Source organism: Sciurus vulgaris (genome assembly GCF_902686455.1).
Source record: "Sciurus vulgaris genome assembly, chromosome: 6".
Lineage (NCBI taxonomy): Eukaryota > Metazoa > Chordata > Mammalia > Rodentia > Sciuridae > Sciurus > Sciurus vulgaris.
Genome location: NC_136466.1, coordinates 62,814,589 through 62,832,584, shown reverse-complemented (window position 1 = coordinate 62,832,584; position 17,996 = coordinate 62,814,589). Strand labels below are relative to the sequence as shown.

The window sequence follows — 17,996 nt, the reverse complement described above, 5'->3', positions numbered from 1 at the left end:
TGCCCACCTTCATCCTGTCATCCTAGAACACATCCTTGTGCACTGAGATCAGCCTAAACTGCTGTGCAAGCTACGTGAACTCCCCAGGCCCCTGGCTTAAGACTCTCATTCTAGTTATTCTCTCTATGAACATGGATGTAATGACACAGTGAAATGACACACGTGTGGCCCTCAGAGGCTACCAAAAGCAGCAAATCATTCACTTATTCTAAGTTAGCACTCGCAACAAACACCAAACACATCCCCCTAGAAACAGCAGATGTTCCCAAAATACACCAACCCAGGATAACATAGATCATAGCCTCTCATTCCCACAGCAGGAAACACCCAATTCACACATTCCTCTGCAGGATATATCAAGAGCATGTCAGCCACCCACCTCTGCAGCCCACAGATACCCATAAACAGAGCTCCAGGAGAAATAAAAGGTTGCTTAAGGTGGCGAATGGTCTGCAGCCAACAGCTTTTATCTTGACAGTCAGCAGGAAGAGAAAACCAGGAAACAGACCTTTGCTGGACTTGTCCAAAGAAGGATTGAAGAAATGTTTGAGCCAAACTCAGGCTAGCTGGTAGGGGTGATTGAGAAAGAGTTCCTGCACTGCATTTGAGGTGAGGATACATTGCTTCAGAGATCCTTTGCCATTAATGATTGCTTATTGAGTCCAATTTTATGCAAGCAATGTACCAACCACTTTTATATGATTTAAGTAATTTAATACTCAAAATGACTTGAGTTATTCCCACTCTAGAGATAGGGAAATTGAGGACTCAGAGTATTGTAACTTGCTTCATCATACAGCCAGCAGAGATAGGGAAATTGAGGACTCAGAGTAATGTAACTTGCTTCATCATACAGCCAGCAAGCAGCAGGGCTATGATTCAGCCTCAGCCCACCTGACTGGAGATCCATATGACATAGCCATCCCGTGTGCTTCTCATCCCTTCCAATGCAGGGATCACATGTCTCAGCAGTCTCTACATAGAGACAGCATGGTGCCACCAATCCTGATTTAACTCTAAATTCACACCCAGTGCCCTGTCATGAACTACAAGACTTCCTCTACAGACCACCTTAACCTTTCAGGCTGCTACTTCCTACCTGAGAAATGCCTGGATCCATACTTGGGTCTCCTGAGTATTTAGGGAATCACTGTGAACACACTCAGGGTACTTTGGGCTTTAATGAAGATGTGTGAAGCCGCAGTGTGACAGATGCTGCTCCCTGGCCCCGTAGATGTGCATTTCCCTGGCTCCAGGTGGCTGCTAGCTCATTGCTGAACTGGTGGCTCCTCTGCTTGATGTTTCACCTTTCAACCAGAGCTCCTCTGTTGTTGTTACACTTCCAGCCAATTATTCACAGTTGTGATGCTATCTCCAAGTCAGTTTTGTCGCTTTTTAAATTATGCTCCAGCATGGCATAGGTACTCCTACCTTTCAAAGACTATTTTAAAGACACTCTATTAAAATGTGGGAACATTTTTATCTACAAGGTCAAGTGACCCTAAAGAAATTGTGCAGGCGGCACATGAGTAAAAAGAACATACCTTAGGTTGTAGTGCTTACAAGAGGAATCATGCATGATCTACTTTTAAAAGAGACTAATAAATCTGATAGCATAGGACACTGCCTCGTTTAAAAATGGGTTCAGTTAATGGAGAAGAGAGATGGTGGAGGGAGGAAAAGAAACAGAGGTGGACACACAAAGGCAGAACCACTTGTTAATCAGAGGAAATCTTATAAGACATTTGGTCCAATCTCAGTGATAGAAGTTAGATGATTTACCCAAGACCAGAAAACTAGGTAAAAGCAGAGAAGAAGTTGAAACCTAGGTTAGTGCCAGTACTATCTGTCGGAGAGAAAGAGGCAAAGGTGAAGTCAGTGGGTGGGTGGGGAGAGGGCAGGTGCAAGAAGCAGATCACAGCCTCCTAGCAGGCTCAGTCTCACTTGCGCTGCCCATGTGTTGTCTTGGTCCAACATAAATAATCTTCAGGTGATCTCTGTAACATATGGGGAAGGCTTTTAAAAGATTGGTTGTGAAATTGAGGCACATTTTCTTATAGAACTCTAAAAATTCACTATGCATATAAGAGAGAGTTTGCTGTTTCCAGTCCTTAATTTTTAATCTCGAAGTGAATTGTCTGTCTTAAAAAATTCTACTGACTGCATCACCAACTGATTTTTCTTGCTTTTGTTCTTGGAAAGATTAAAATTGTTTAATCATTCAGTGCCTGAAAAATTGTGATTTTTTTTTTAAATCAGTACTTACTACACTGCTCAGAATCTTTTGTTTCCAGATCAAATTCACGATGGGTGAATGTGTATCTAATTGATTCCAATTGCAAATCATTTTTTAATTACAACTTTAGAATTCTTCTGGGATAAAAATGAATAATTTAAGTCAGAGGTGGTATTAGTGACTTAATTTGTACTTGCTATTTATATATGACTAGGACTCAACCAGGTTTAACTTCTTATCCCCTGCCTGGTGTTCTATTTTTTAAACTATGTGGCTGAACTTTTCAGTATGGTAGCCACTAGCCACATGTAACTATTTAAATGTAAATTTAAGTAAAATTTAAATTAAATGAAATATCCAGTTTCTCAATCACACTAGTCACATTTCAAGTGGCCAGTAGTCAAATGCGACTAGTGACTGTTGTGCTGGACACTGTAGATATAGTACACTTCCTTCATTTCAGAAAGCTCATTTGGAGAGCACATCTTAAAGACTGGTAATGGGAATGTCTTCCCTGGGTGCCCCGTGCTGGCCAAGCAATTCTAAAATAAGCCAGAGATTCCCTGTATGCATTTTAGGAACATCTCACATAAGCTGTGTGTCTCAATTTGGTAATACCACGGACAGTCTTGTGAGGCTTATGGCTGTACAAAGCATGAACTTCTGCTTTGGGGTCTAAATGGTGCTCTCAAGGCTAGAAGTTTCTAATGTATGAAGTAGTTTGAAATTTTTCATGTTGTTTTAGTCAGTTTTTTTCACTGCTGTAACTAAATGACTTGACCAGCACAATTGTACAGGAGGAAAAGTTTATTCAAAGGCTCAAGGTTTAAGGAGTCTCAGTCCATAGGAGGCTGACTGCATTCCTCAGGGCTCGATGAGGCAGAACAACATGGCAGAAGAGTATGGTGGAGGGAAGCAGCATACATGATGATCAGAAGGCAAAGAGAGAGACTCCACTAGCCAGATACAAAATACATACCCTAAAGGCATAACCCCAAGGCCCACCTCTCTAGCCATACCCTACCCACCTTTAACCCTCAGCTAATCTCCATCAGAGGATCAATTCACTGACAGGGTTAAGACTCTATAATCCAATCATTTCTCCTCTGAACCTTCTCACACATGATCTTTGGGGGTACACCTCACATCCAAACCATAACACATATAAATCAATTATTTCAAAAGACATTTTTGCCCCTAATACAAATGTTATAAATCATGTGAGTGAACTTTAATTTTAATACTTACTGGGATAAACATTGGTGGAAATAATAATCAGCAGAAAATCAATAATCAAATTTCAGCATTTAGGGGATGTGACTCAGTGGTAAAGTGCTTGCCTGTCATACACAAGGCCTTGGACTTGATCCCTGGCACAACAACAACAACAAATACACACAGAAACATACACACATATCAGCATTTCAAAGGAGCCCCAAATTGGTGGAAAGAAAAGACAAACACTTCCCCCCAGAAATACCTACACAAACACAGAATAAGGTTGGATTATGTTCCTGATCTAATTAGCCAAGAATATAAAATCTTATTGGAAATGAGGTGGCTTCCAGGGTTGCAGCAGATGCAGCTGATCTCAGCCTAGCTTCCCTGACCCCCACATTTCCTATTGCTACTATCTGGAGAGGGAAAGGTCTTGCCACACGTGTACAATGGAATCTTACTGTCCTTTTAGAGTCACAGCTTGCATCAGCAATCTGGAAGAATCTGTGCCAACGATGCCTGGAAGCATGACTTCTGCTTTGGGGTCTATGTACAAGCATCAGACACTCCTGGATCCCTGGCCACACTCGGCATCACCAAAGCAACATCCTAGGGCAAGCCACAGAGTTATTCCTTCTGCCCCAACAAGCCTGTTTTCCTAATCCATCCTCTCTTTCTGACTGTATATCTTTTTATCTGGGTGGTTCAAAGACTGAGTTCTGACTGAGGATAATTCTCACAGATATATTTCCCCAGAAAATCAAATCAAATTAGAAAAATTAAATCGATTTTGGAAGTTGATTCTTGAACCATAAGGCAGGTCAAATTAGAAAAGGTAGATGAAATTGTGTGCAAGTGACTCTGAAGGGACTTTGGGAGACATTCAAGAGCCCTTGTCACTGGTGGGGATGATTGGACTATTTGTTCTTATTTTATTTTCAAACTCTCAGCTTTGCTTCCCTTGGCAATGGTAGATCACCACACTGCTCATATAAAGAGGATTTATATTTTTCTCATAAATGGGGAGGGAGGGTGAAATATTTTCCTGCGGGCATTGAGCAGGAATCAGAAAAAGAAGAAAAGAAGATTGGGCTGAAGAGAATATTTATGAACATGCTAGGGATGGGGAAGAACCGCTCTGAGCTATGGGAACGGTGTGACGGTTGTGAACCGGTGAACATTTGCAGTATACCTAATGCACTTCTTCATGTTAACCCACTTAAAGAGTTAATTAAGGCTGGGGTGTAGCTTAGTGGTAGAGTGCTTGCCAGCATACATGAGGCCTTGAGGTTCCATCCTAGCACCACAATAAATAAATAAATAAGTAAATAAACCCAAAGAACTAATGATTTCGTTAGCTAATTAATTTGGTTGGTTTTTGTCTTGAATTTAAGACAAAAAAAAAAAAAAAAAAGAGTTGCATAGGAAGGAGAAAGATTGTGAAATGGATATTTTTCTCCCACCCTACTTAGCAACATTGTCAGAAGCCAGTTTCAGGGCTCAGTGACCAGCTCTTTGCCCTGTAGCACACTTTTATTCAGGAGATAACCAGAAGTCCTGTTTCCTTGTTCCCTGTTTTTAAATAGAGGGAAGTGGATGAAATCAGTTATAGAGACCATAGTCCTCTTTGAAAGTATGAATATTGTTATAGGAAAATGTACATAACATAAACTTTATTTAGACAGAAGAATCCGATCCAAGGTGGATGAAATGGGACAGTTTAGGTTGTGCTGCAGTAACAAAAAGTTTTGGAGGCTATGACAACAAAGATTTGATCTTGTTCATGATAGATGCTCATCCTGAGTTGGTGTGAAGTTCTGCTCCATGATTCTTCTGTTAGGGATCCAAGCTGATGCATACTGCACATCAGCAGAGACATCTGTCTCTTGTTGGTGGGTTAGGGAAAAGGTAATACGGCAAATCACATGCTGGCTCCAAAGGTTTCCAACCAGAAGGGACACACAAATCTGCATTCACATTTCATTGTCCAGCACTTGGTGGACATGCAATTCTTCATGTGCCTGGAGAAAAACATTCAAATTTCAGTTAACAGACAAAATGACTACTACACTGTCAAGAACCCCTGTAGGGTGTGATTTCTAAATTCCTTTGTAGTTCAATGTTGCTGTGAGTCCAGATTAATTTACAATATTCTTATTTAGAATTTAATCAGGAAGTCAATGTGTATAGGCAATAGGTATTAATTCCTCTTCAATCAGGTAGTTATCTTTATAACTCAGAACGAGAGTAAGCCTTTTCCTAATAGGATCTGAGCAGATGTTTTTGGATTAATCATCTTCGAATGTGAATTAAGTAACTTTCTCCCCAGACCATTAGGAGATGCCTACAGGAGAGGTTTGGTTCCTCACTGGCAAAATTATCTTGACAACTTATCCATAGTGAAGTTGGACCAGACAGCTTGTAATATCTCTTCCAACTATGGGGTTCTGTGATCTAGGCAGATCCAATTATTAAGTGCCAGATAAACAGATTTAAGATGGTCATGCTGAGCATATTTCAGGGAAAGGAGATGTCTAATGGTAACCAGAAGTAGGTTAACAAGACTTGGTGTTTTTGTGGAGCTCCTCAGCATCATCAAACGCTGTCCACAGCAGTCTGGTTCACAGTGATTTCAGCCCTGTCACAGTTACTACCAGCCCTTTCTTCTCAGTTGCACACATTGAACATTTTCTTAATATTGTGGAAAGTACTATTCAAAGGCAGCTTTAAAATGAGTCCCTTCAACAGCCCCTTCCAGCCAGGATGACTTGCTTCATGCCTCCTGTACAGAAAGTCTGTGCTACCATTGACCAGCCACCTTCATTTTATACATGTGAAAACTGAGGCCCAGAAAGGGACTGTAACTTGCTTAACTCAAAGGCCAAATGGAAGCAGAGCCCGCATCATTCCTTTGAGACCCATAAGTTACTTTCAGGATCCAAATTCCCCTTGACAAGTTTGGAGCCTAATTTTGATCCAAAGATCACTTAAGAAATGGTATTTCTGGATGATTTAACCAGAAATACAACCATGCATAACTTACTGAGAAATACATTTTAGATGATTTCGTGATTGTGCAAACATCATAGCATGTACCTATTCAAATCAAGATAATATAGGCCAATCACCTGACAAGGTCTCTTAATACAGTCAATAAACCTGATAAACACAAGATGCATTAGACTATTGCTAGCATACTGTTTTATGGTAAAGTTTTTCTTTTAAGTAGAATGATCCCCTTCTAAAAGAAATAACAGAAAGCCTAGCATGATATGACCCAATTATTCCACTCCTTGGTATTGATCTTAAAGAATTAAAGTCATCATACTATAGTGATACATGTATATCCATGTTGACAGCAACACAATTCACAATAGCCAAATTATGGAACCAGCCTGTGACCATCAACAAATGAATGAATAAAGAAAATGTGGTGTAAATATATAATGCAATTTTATTCAGTCATAAAGAAGAACAAAATTATTTTCAGGAAAATGGATGGAACTTGAAAGTATTATGTTAAGTGAAATAAGTCAGAATCAGAAAATCAAGGGTTGTGTATATTCTCTTATATGTGGAAGCTAAATAAAAAAAAAGGGGGGTGTCTCATGAAAGTAGAAGGGAAACCAGTAGAATATAGAAAGGGAATCGGGGAAATAAAGGAGGGAGTCATATGTTATCATTGTCAAGTAATATGTACTGTACATAATTCTATATGCTATACTTTCATAGGATTAGCAATGCAGCAGGTTTGTTATGCCAACATCACCACAAATACATGAATAATGTATTGCACTAGCACATTACTATAGCTACAACACCACCAGGCAATAGGATACCCAGTGGCATCCTATTCTGATGTCATTCCGATGTCATGGGACCAGAATCATCTATCTGACATTGACTGAAACATTGTTATGCAGCACATGACTCCACTTTATTGCCTCTTTTATTTATTTTTCTATTCAGGAATTTAGCTTGCCTTACTGCAAGGAAAAGCCATGCTCTCTCCTAAGTCTTTGTCTGCTAAAGGAGGTTTATGAACTCAAATCCTACTGCAACTCAATGCTGCTGAGCTTGGCACACTCACCAAAATGATGGGTTTGGGGTAGGGGGGCAGCTAATTATTTCTACCCTTTCTGCTTTTCTACCAGTTAAATTATGATGTCTTATGGAAGTTGTTTTGAGTTTCTGGTTTTGTTTTTGTTTTTAAGAATTTGCACCTCCTGAATAGTGACCTCTTGTTTCTTTCCCCAGTTCCTTATCAGCAGAATCCTTACAATCCCCGGGGCAGCTCCAATGTCATCCAGTGCTACCGATGCGGAGACACCTGTAAAGGAGAAGTGGTTCGAGTCCACAACAACCACTTCCACATCCGATGCTTCACCTGTCAAGGTAGGAGGCCCAATTTCCCAGATCACTGCTGATTCCTGGTCATGCTCTCTGCTAGAACGGGCCCAGGGACAGGAAGAACAAATGCAGTTGGGATCTGTAAAGGCCTGAAGAGACTTTCCCTGAGACTGTTCTCATGAAATCCTCCCTTAGACAGTGTGGAGTGAAGCAGGTGAGAGCGAGGGCAGTACTGGGTGGAGAGCCAGGGAGCCTGGTGACCTTGGAGGAGTGGTGTCCACCCAGGGGAAAGGCCATCCTGCAAGCTTAATTTACACATCTGAAAAGGTTCCTGGCTTGTGCCTGCCTGTAAGTCAGCTTGAGAGCAAATGATAGTGCATGCTATCCTGGCTAAAATCAGCCTGGATCTGATGAGCACCTGTTAGGTGACAACATGACAGTCCTTAAGGAGTAAGTTTAACAAGGGAGAAGAATCATCTTGACTTTAGTCAGGTTTGTAATTTGGAAGAAGGAAGATGTTTGGTTAGCGCTAATTGGTACAGCTGATCCATAGCTAATTATAGGATCCTAGACTCAGCCTAGTTTCTTAACTTACCCTTCCTGAAGAAGGGTAATGGAAGCACGAATGGAAAGGGGCTCAGGTGAAAGAGGACGGAGAGTCCTCTGACCTAAGGGGCAATACACCCTTCCACAGTGTCCCTGACAAATGTCTCTCCTGCCTCCATTTCCTGTTCTCCATATCCAGGCCTCCTTGCTCACAGAGTGGCCATTCTCATTGTGGATTGTTTGTGGGTTTAGAAATGTTTGGCCTGAAACCTGTAATTCACACTTGCTGATCCTAGGTTTGTCCTCATAAAGTTTGAAGAACATTCTGTGTTTGATTTTCTTGGTGACTGCCGTTCAGATACTTGTAGCCAGCTCTTCCTGTGTTGAATGATACTGCAGGTCCTTGAATCAGGCCTCATCTGAAGTGATCCCTTTGGTCTACATTTCTTCTAATGTGATTGATACTGAATTGACTTCCTGATGAGTCACTTCACACAATTGAATATATAATTGAATATATAATTGAAACTCCCAGATCTTTTCATATCAGTAACTACTTCAGTCTCATATATTTGAGATTGGCTTCCCCAATTTTTCATGGAGAAAAATCCTGGACTTCTTTCTTCGTGATCTAATTGGACACTGTCCTGAGAAAATAAATTATACATTCATATTTCCCAATTTGTTTATAGAATCATGTATGGGATATATTTCAATTGGTGTGATTTAAATTTTATGCCAATATTTGGTAAAACCTGTTAGTCCAAAGTGAACTTCAAGTGAGTGACTATTTTTACATCCTCAGAAATTAAGGCAGGACAAAGGATATAGACAGTAAAATTGTTACAGGGAGGTTTGGGATATGACTTTGCAATTATATTCTTAAGAGAATGCTATTACCTATTGCTTAAGCACAGTTGACTTGTACTTCCATGTGGCTTCTCATCCTCCAGCAGGCTAGCTTGGGCTCATTCTTATGATGGTCTCAGAGCTCTAAAGTTCAACAAGAGAGCAGGCTTCAATAAGTTAGACCTTTCAAGCCTTAGCCTGTGTCACACTGTTAATGTCCTGCTGTTGGCAAAACAAGTCAAATTACCAACCAGATTCAAGATCATGAGCTCATGATTCAAGAAAGAGACTTTGCCTTTTTTGGAAGGATCTGCAGCATCAGTTTTTAGGAGTGTGAATGCAGAAGAAGGGAATAATTTGACCATTGTGACAATCTACCACAAGGAGGTCACAGAATCTCTTTCAATGGAGATTTTATAGTGGGAGTTGGAGGGATGAACCATCATTTTTCTGAATATTTTCCATGTCAGCTTGTTTAGAGGCAAAACACCTAACAGGATTTTTACTTCCAACAGTAACCAGTAAGTAAGGAGATTGGTTACCTTAAATAGCTTCCTCATTTAGAAATTCTAAAATTATATATATTTCTTTTACTACTCTTTTAACATATGATACTGTACAGGCATGAAAGGAAGGAACCTGCAGAGGTTAAAAAAGAAAAGAAAAAGAGGAGAAATCCTGGTGTGACTACCAGTGCCAGGTTTCATCCTGATGGGTTTTGCTGAACCTTGGAGACCTTGAGCTTTTACCTTTGTGTCTAAATGGATCATGGAGATAAAGAGAATCCTAGAGTCTGGACAAATGGGAATATAATAGGAGACCTCTGTGTATATCTGAGATTTCCCCCATAGAAATCTTACTTTTAGTGTATTCTGGGTGAGAAATAAATTGGCTCTGGAGAAGGAGACAGCAAAGAAACTTGCCCGACCCAATTCTGGCACAGAGTAAAGGGGACTAAAACTTGTACAAAACTCTGTCTCCATTACATGATTCATGGATGATATTTATGCTATGTATTTGGTGTAAAATAATTTTTTAAAAAGTAAAACAGAGAATTTAAAGAAAGTCACATGCTTGGCAAATGGCAGAAGCAACTGATAATTCTCTTGGGAGGGAGTCAACTTTACTCCAGGTTTCTAAATATTCCCATAGATAATGTTAGTAGGAGAATGAATAAATCAGTTCAAAACATACAAAGCATAATGGAGAGTGAACCAGGAGAAACAATGGTGAGAACCAGAACCTCAAAGGCTTTGTACACTGAAATTTTCTACTATTATATTATAACTATATAATAAAACCTTTCAGGAAAATATAAAAGAAACACACCTACACACATCAGAGTAAAACCTCGGATCATCAAAAACAAAGAGATAAGCTTAAAGGTAGCCAGAGATAAAAGACAGATCATCTGCATATGAATGGTAAATAGGATGACAGCTAACTTTTAATAGCAACAAAGAAACCAGAAAATGATAGAATAATATCTTTAATGTACTGAAAAAAATAACTGTCAAGGTAGGATTATGTATTCAGCAAAACTATCTTTCTAGAACAAAGGCAAAGCCACAGATAAACATTATTCTTAATGGTGAAAGACTGAATGTTTCCCTGTAAGATCAAGAAAAAGACAAGGATGTCTGCTCACCATTTCTAGTTAACAGTACACTGAAGGTTCATGCTAGGTTAATTAGACAAGAAAATTAAGTAAAAAGCATCCAAATCAAAAATGAAGGCACAACACAATCTTGTGCTTGGTAAATCCTAAGGAATACACTAAGGAACTATTAGAACTAATAGACAAATTCATCAAAGTTTCTATAGGCAAGATCAAAATACCAAAATCAATTGTTATTTCTATGCACCAGCAATGAACAACCTGAAAATAAAATTGATAGAGCCATATGATTTACAAAAGCATCAAAAATAAATATAGAAATAAATTTAATAATATAGGTGCAAAATTTATACTATAACACCTACAAAAGAAATCTGAAACAAATAGTCATCCCATGTTCATGAATCAGAAGATTTAATAATGTTAATATGTTTATACTCTTCACAGGGATCTATAGACTTAATGCTATCTTAACTCTTCATAACAAAATACTACAAACAGGGTGGCTTAAACAACAGAAATTCATTTTCTCACATTTATTTCTCCTCCCCACCCCATCTTCTCACATTTCTATAAACTGGGAAGTCCAAGATCAGGATGCCAACATGATTGGGTTCTGATAAGGACTCTTCCTGATTGCAGGTGACCACCATCTTGCTGTCTTCATATGGCAGAGAGAGAGGAAGACAGGACAGATGGGTCTCTGGTTGTAAGGGTACAAGCCCTCATCTGAACCTAATTATTTCACAAACACATCTACAAACACAATCACATTGGAAGTTAGGACTTTAGCTTTTGAGCCTTGGGGCTGGCACAATTCAGTCCATAGCAAATGTAATCTCTGTCAAAAGACTTCTCTGCAGAAATTGACAGAAGGTTCCTAAAAATGCATATGGAGTTGCAAAGGACATAGAATAACCAAGCAATCCTGGAAAAGAACAAAATTGCGGAGCCCATACTTCTCATTTTCAAAACTTGCTATAAGATTGCAATAAACCGTACAGTGTGGTAGTAGCATAAGGATAGACATAAATCAATTGAATAGAATCAAGAGTCCAGATATAAACACTTACATTTATGATCACTTCATTTTCAGTAAGTTGCCAAGACAACTCATTAGGGAAAGACTAGTTTTCGCAAAAAATGGTATATAAAAAGGAAATCAGACTTTTTTTACACATACATAAAAATGAACTCAAAACAGATCAAAGATTTAAACATAGGAGCTAAAACTGTAAAACTCTTAGGAGAAAATATGAGAATAAATCTTTGTACCTGGGCTAGGGAGATAGCTCAGTCGGTGGAGTGCTTGCCTTACAAGCACAAGGCCCTGGGTTTGATCCCCAGCACTGCAAAAAAAAAAAAAAAAAAATCTTTGTGACCTTGAGTTGAGCAATGTCTTTTTAGATATGACATGAACAAAAGAAAAAAGAGATAATTAAACATCATCAAAATTTAAAGTTTTCGTGCTTCAAAAAACACCATCAAGAATGTTGAAAGATAACCCAGAAAATGGGAGAAACTGTTTGCAAATTATCTGAGAAAGCACTGTGGGCTAAGCTATATAAAGAACTATTACCACTTAACAATAAAAAGACAAACAATTCAGTTTCAAAATGAGCAAAGGATTAGCAAACACATTTCTCCAAAGAAGTTATACAAATATACAATAAGTCTATGAAAACATATTTAATATCATTAGCCATCAAAGAAATGAAAACATCCTCTAGGACAGCTACAATCAAAAAGATAATACAAGTATTGCTTTGGACACATTGGAACCTTCATACATTGTTGGTGAGAACATAAAACAGTGCAACCACTTTGGAAAACAGTACAGCAATTCCTCAAAAGGTTAGACACATGGAGTTACCATATAACCCAACAATTCCAAATTTTACTCCTAGGTATATACTCAAAAATAGGAAAACACATGTTCACACAGAATATTACACGTGAGTGTTCACAGCAGCATTATTCATAATGGCCAAAAGAGGGAAATAACCCAATATCCCTCAAGCAACGAAGAGATAAATATGTTATATCCATACAATCAGTGTTCAGCAATGAAAAGGAATGAAATACTACAATGTGAATGAATCTTGAACATGTTAAAAAAAAAAAAAAAAAAAAAAACATCATGGGCTGGGCTGGGCTTGAGGCTCAGCGGTGGAATGCTTGCCTAGCATTTGTGAGGTAGTGGGTTCAATTCTCAGCACTGCATATAAATAAATGAATAAAATAAAGGTTCATCAAACTATAGAAAAAAGCCATCACAAGAGGCTACATGTTGTATGATTCCACATAAAAGAAATGTTCAGAATAGGCAACTATGTAGAGACAGAAAGCAGATGTGGTTACCCAGGGCTGGGGGTGTGGAAGAATATGATGAGCGATTTCTAATGGGTTTGTGGTTTGGAGGTGATGAAAATTCTAAATAAATTAAAAATATATTAACTAATGTTGAATTGTATGCTTTAGATTGTTGAGTTATATGACATATAAATTGTATCTCATTAAACCTGTTAAAAGAACAAAAACAAAGTAAAAACATTTCCAGACAACAAAAACTGAATGCTTTTCAGTAGATCTTCACTAAATAAAATTCCAAAGTATGTCCTATAGGCAGAAGGAAAATGACCCCAAGACGAAAGAACTAAGATGTAAGGTGGAATAATGTAGCAAAATCTTAATTAAAACTGTAAAATGCATAGAAGAAAAAGATAACAAAAATACTATAAATCAGAAACTTGCATCATGAGGGACTAAGGCTATAACTCAGGAGTAGAATACTTGTCTTACATACACAAGGCCCTGGATTCAATCCCTAGCTCTGGAAGATAGGAAGGAAGGCAGGCAGGCAGGCAGGCAGGAAGGAAGGAAGGAAGGAAGGAAGGAAGGAAGGAAGGAAGGAAGGAAGGAAGGAAGGAAATGAAAACTTACATTATGAAATGTAGTTTAAAGTGGTACTCCGAGAAAAATATATAGCCTCAAAAAAATCACAATAAAACTGGGCATGGTGGTTCATACCTGTAATCCCAGCAGCTCAGGAGCCTGAGGCAGGAGAATCACAAGTTCAAAGCCAGCCTCAGCAATTTAGCAAGACCCTGTATCAAAATAAAAATAAAAAGGCCTGAGGATGTGGCTCAGTGGTTAAGTACCCATAGGTTCAATCCCTGGTACCAAAAAAAAAAAAAAAAAAAAAGAAAAAAGACACACACACACAATAGAATAGAAGTTTAAAAATTATTGAACTAAGCATTCAACTCTAAAGGGTTGAAAAGCAGACTGAATCCAAGGAAAATAGAAGGAAGGAAATAATAAACATTAATCAAAGAAAAAATATAATAAACAGGATTAAGAATGCCAAAAGTTGGTTCTTTAAAGAAACAATTAAAATAGACAAAATTCTTGCAAAACTAGGCATGTAAAAAGAGAAAATGTGCAATTGAGCAATCTTAAAAAGAAAATAGGGACTTAACTATAGTTTCTATTAAAATTAAAATCATAATAGGAAATATTAGAAACAATTTTAGAATAATAAATTTTAAAACATAGATAACGTTGATATCAATTATCAATTCATAGGACATAACCTACCAAAACTTACCCAAAAAGAAATTTTATAACCTAAATTAGTCCTAAAACCATCCAAGATATTGGACTACTGAATTGGTAGTTAAATCACTTCTATGCCAGGCATGGTGGCACACACCTAAAATCCCAGAGATTTGGGAAGCCGAGACAGGAGGATCACCAGTTTGAGAGCAGCCTCAGTAACTTAGCAAGTTCCTAAGCAACTTAGCAAGACCCTGTCCCAAAATTAAAAAATAAAAAAATAGAAAGGGCTGAGGATGTGGCTCAGTGGTTATGCACCTCTGGGTTCAATCCCAGTACCAAAAACAAACAAACAAAAAAACTCTTTTACAAAAAAAAAAAATCAGCATCTCAATCAAGCTCTACAAAACATTCAAAATTGGATCATTTAAATCCTTCAGAAATTCTTTCAGAGAATGGAAAGAAAATATTCCCCAACTCATTTTTTGAGCCAGCATAATGACAAGCAATGTAAGATAATTATACATCAATAAAATTCACAAACATGAATTTTTAAAACCCTAAACAAAATGTTAAAAATCCAAGTCCAAAAAATTACAAAAAAATATAACATAACTGAACAAGTGGGGTTTATTTCAGAAATTCAAAACCAGTTACCATATTAGAAAATTGTGTAAGACATTATGAAGGTATCAGGGAGTAAAAATCATCTGGATATCTTAATAGAGGCAGAAAAGTATTGGATACACTTAAAAATAGTACCTATCTATGTGAGTTTTTAAAAACAGGACTGATTGAATAAACCTATCATAGCTGGCACATGCCTGTAATCCCAGTGATTTGGGAGGCTAAGACTGAGACAAGTTTGAAACCAGCCTCAGCAACGGAGCGAGACCCTGTCTCAAATTTTCAAAAGGACAGGGATATAGTATCTCAGTAGCAAAGCACCCATGGGTTAAATTCCCTGTACAAAAAAATAAATGGGATATAGCTTCATGGTAAAACTCCACTGGGTTCAATCCCCAGTACGAGGAAAAGCTGTCATAGCTGATAAATGATGCTTAATTAATTAATTAGCTAATTAATTAAAACATTTTTAATGGTAAAATGTTGAAAGCATTCCCTTTTATATCAGAACAATGCTCACTGTCACATTCTGATTCAATATTGGCCTGAGGGTCCTAGGAATACAGTTAAGATATAGAAATAAAACTTCCATTGTCTGAAAAGGAAAAAACAAACTATTGATAAATTTTAGATGACATAATTGTGTAGAAAACCTAATAATCTACAAATGACTTAAGAAAATTAGTTTATAATAAGAGAAAAACCTATTGGTAACTTTTAGATAATGCTAGTGAAATAATCTGAAACAAGTAGGTTAAAAAAAAGTTAACCTGTCTCTTGTGCAAAATGTACTTATACGTAGGCAAAAGGTTGATAAAGGAAATTTTGTAAGGAAACACTCCACTGAGTGTTAAATAATTAGAACACCTTAATTTTGCAAACCTGTAATGAAATGATGTATCAAGGTAGTAATCAACAGCAGCCATTTCCATGAATCACCACTACCCCCTAAATTATAGAAATACACAACAACAAAGTGTTGTTGTTGCCAAAAACCAGACCTAAATCTTAATTCAAACTTCTAGACATAACTACCAAGTTATAGGAAACAAAAGAAAGGGGAACAAGTTAATCAACACCATTGAGACACAATCATTAAAATCCAAACTCTGAGAAATATTTCAAGGAGAAAGGACCCAGTTTCTGCAATAAATACTTTGCAAAGAAGGAAAAAGAACATGGAGGGGCTGGGGAGATAGCTCAGCTGGTAGAGTGCTTGCCTCGCAAGTGCAAGGCCCTGAGTTTGATCCCCAGTACCACAAAAAAAAAAAAAAGAAAAAAAAAAAAGAACATGGAAATTAAATGCTTAAGAGGCATATCAGCCAATGCAATATGTGGATCTTGGTTAGGTCTTGATACATTATTATTAATGGTTTTAGGTTATTGTAGTTAGTTTTTCTGAAGAATTCTATTGTTTTAGAGACGTACTAAATACTAATGCCAAAGAGAAAATCAAGGAGAGTTTATCAAAGTTACTAGATACAGAATAAATTTAGAAAATGAAATTGCATTTCTATATGTGATTAATAGCTAAGAAACCACTTACATTAAGAATTTTTTAAATTTAAGAGTAAATCTTATCAAGTCATGTAAGCTTTTATAATAGAAATGATAAAATTTTAATTTATAAAACATCATAAGAAAGACATTAAAGAAGGCCTAAATGAAAGAAAGAAATATCAATATGACATTTCTACCTTATTGAACTGTATTTATGGTCAAGACAACTCGAATATATGCCATAAGGTTTTCCATAGAAATTAAAAAATCAATTAAAATTATTTTTTGGCGAAGACTCAGGGATCCTCTGCCTCTAAAGAACAGCAACTCCACCAGGAAGCCTGTCTTACCAGATATCATACACTTATTACTGCTGTATAAACTATTATGGCAGTGTGTCTCAGACTAAAGACACACAGAGCAATGGAACTGAGTAGAGAACCAAAATAAACTTCCACACATGTAGAAACACGCTTTCTTACAGATCAGTGGGGAACAATTAAACTGCTTGATAAATGACACTGACATGATTAACTACCCACATGGGGAGAAATTGAATCCCTACTGTATACCATTCACTAACATCAATTCCAGATGAAAAGATTCTCAATTTCATTAATATTAAGAGATGTAGAATTTAAAAACATAATAAGATACAATTTCACATATGTCTTATTGTGGAATTCACATTATTTATTTATTATCATCTCATTATGAATTTCACATACATCTTGACTAGTCCCATGTTCCCAAGTATCAGAGATGAAATGGATCCTTGGGCTCTGTTGGTGGGAATATAAGCAGGGTACAAAATAGAAAATAGTCATCACCTCAAAAATACAAGAAGACTCATAGCAGCATTTTTATAAAATAAAAAAAAAATGCACGCAACTCAAATGTCGTTCCACAGTGGAATAGATCGATTGTGATTTATTCAGACTGTGGAAAGCAACAGCACAGTGAAAGTGAATGAACTGCGGTTGCGTGCATTGTCACCGGTGAGTCTCAAACACCATGCTGAGAAAAGGAAGCAAGCACAGAAGAATAAATGCAGAAATATTCCATCGATATAAAGTTCAAACACAGGGCACAAAACAATACAGTGTTAATGGGTATGACACAAGGGATAAAACTACAAGGAAAAGCAAGGGGTAAAACACATGATTAGGACCATGTGGGAAAGAGGTCTTAGGAAGAGGGCTTCTGTGGCACTAGAAACAACCTATTTCATAAACTTGGTAGCGGGTACATGGGTGTGTGTTTTATTACTCTTTAAACTGCACAGGTATATTTTATATATTTTATCCACATATATTTTGCGATTAAAGTGTTTCAAATAATGAATTAGATCACCCTTGGAAGCCCTTCTAAGTCAGATTATGAAATTTCATAAAATCTAGTCTCATTTGAACAGTTGAAAATCAGCAGAACTATATGGCAGAATCCTAGACTTACATATCAGGATGTGCCCTCAGTTACTCACTACCACCCTCG

General features: G+C 37.4%; 1 protein-coding gene across 1 annotated transcript in view; it reads left to right on the top strand.

Moving 5' to 3' along the window:
• Positions 1–17,996, top strand: part of ABLIM3 (actin binding LIM protein family member 3) — a 111,014-nt gene that overhangs the window by 29,888 nt on the left and 63,130 nt on the right. The window contains 1 exon segment of the mRNA XM_079144815.1: positions 7,712–7,849. Coding sequence (XP_079000941.1) covers positions 7,712–7,849 — 138 coding nt within the window.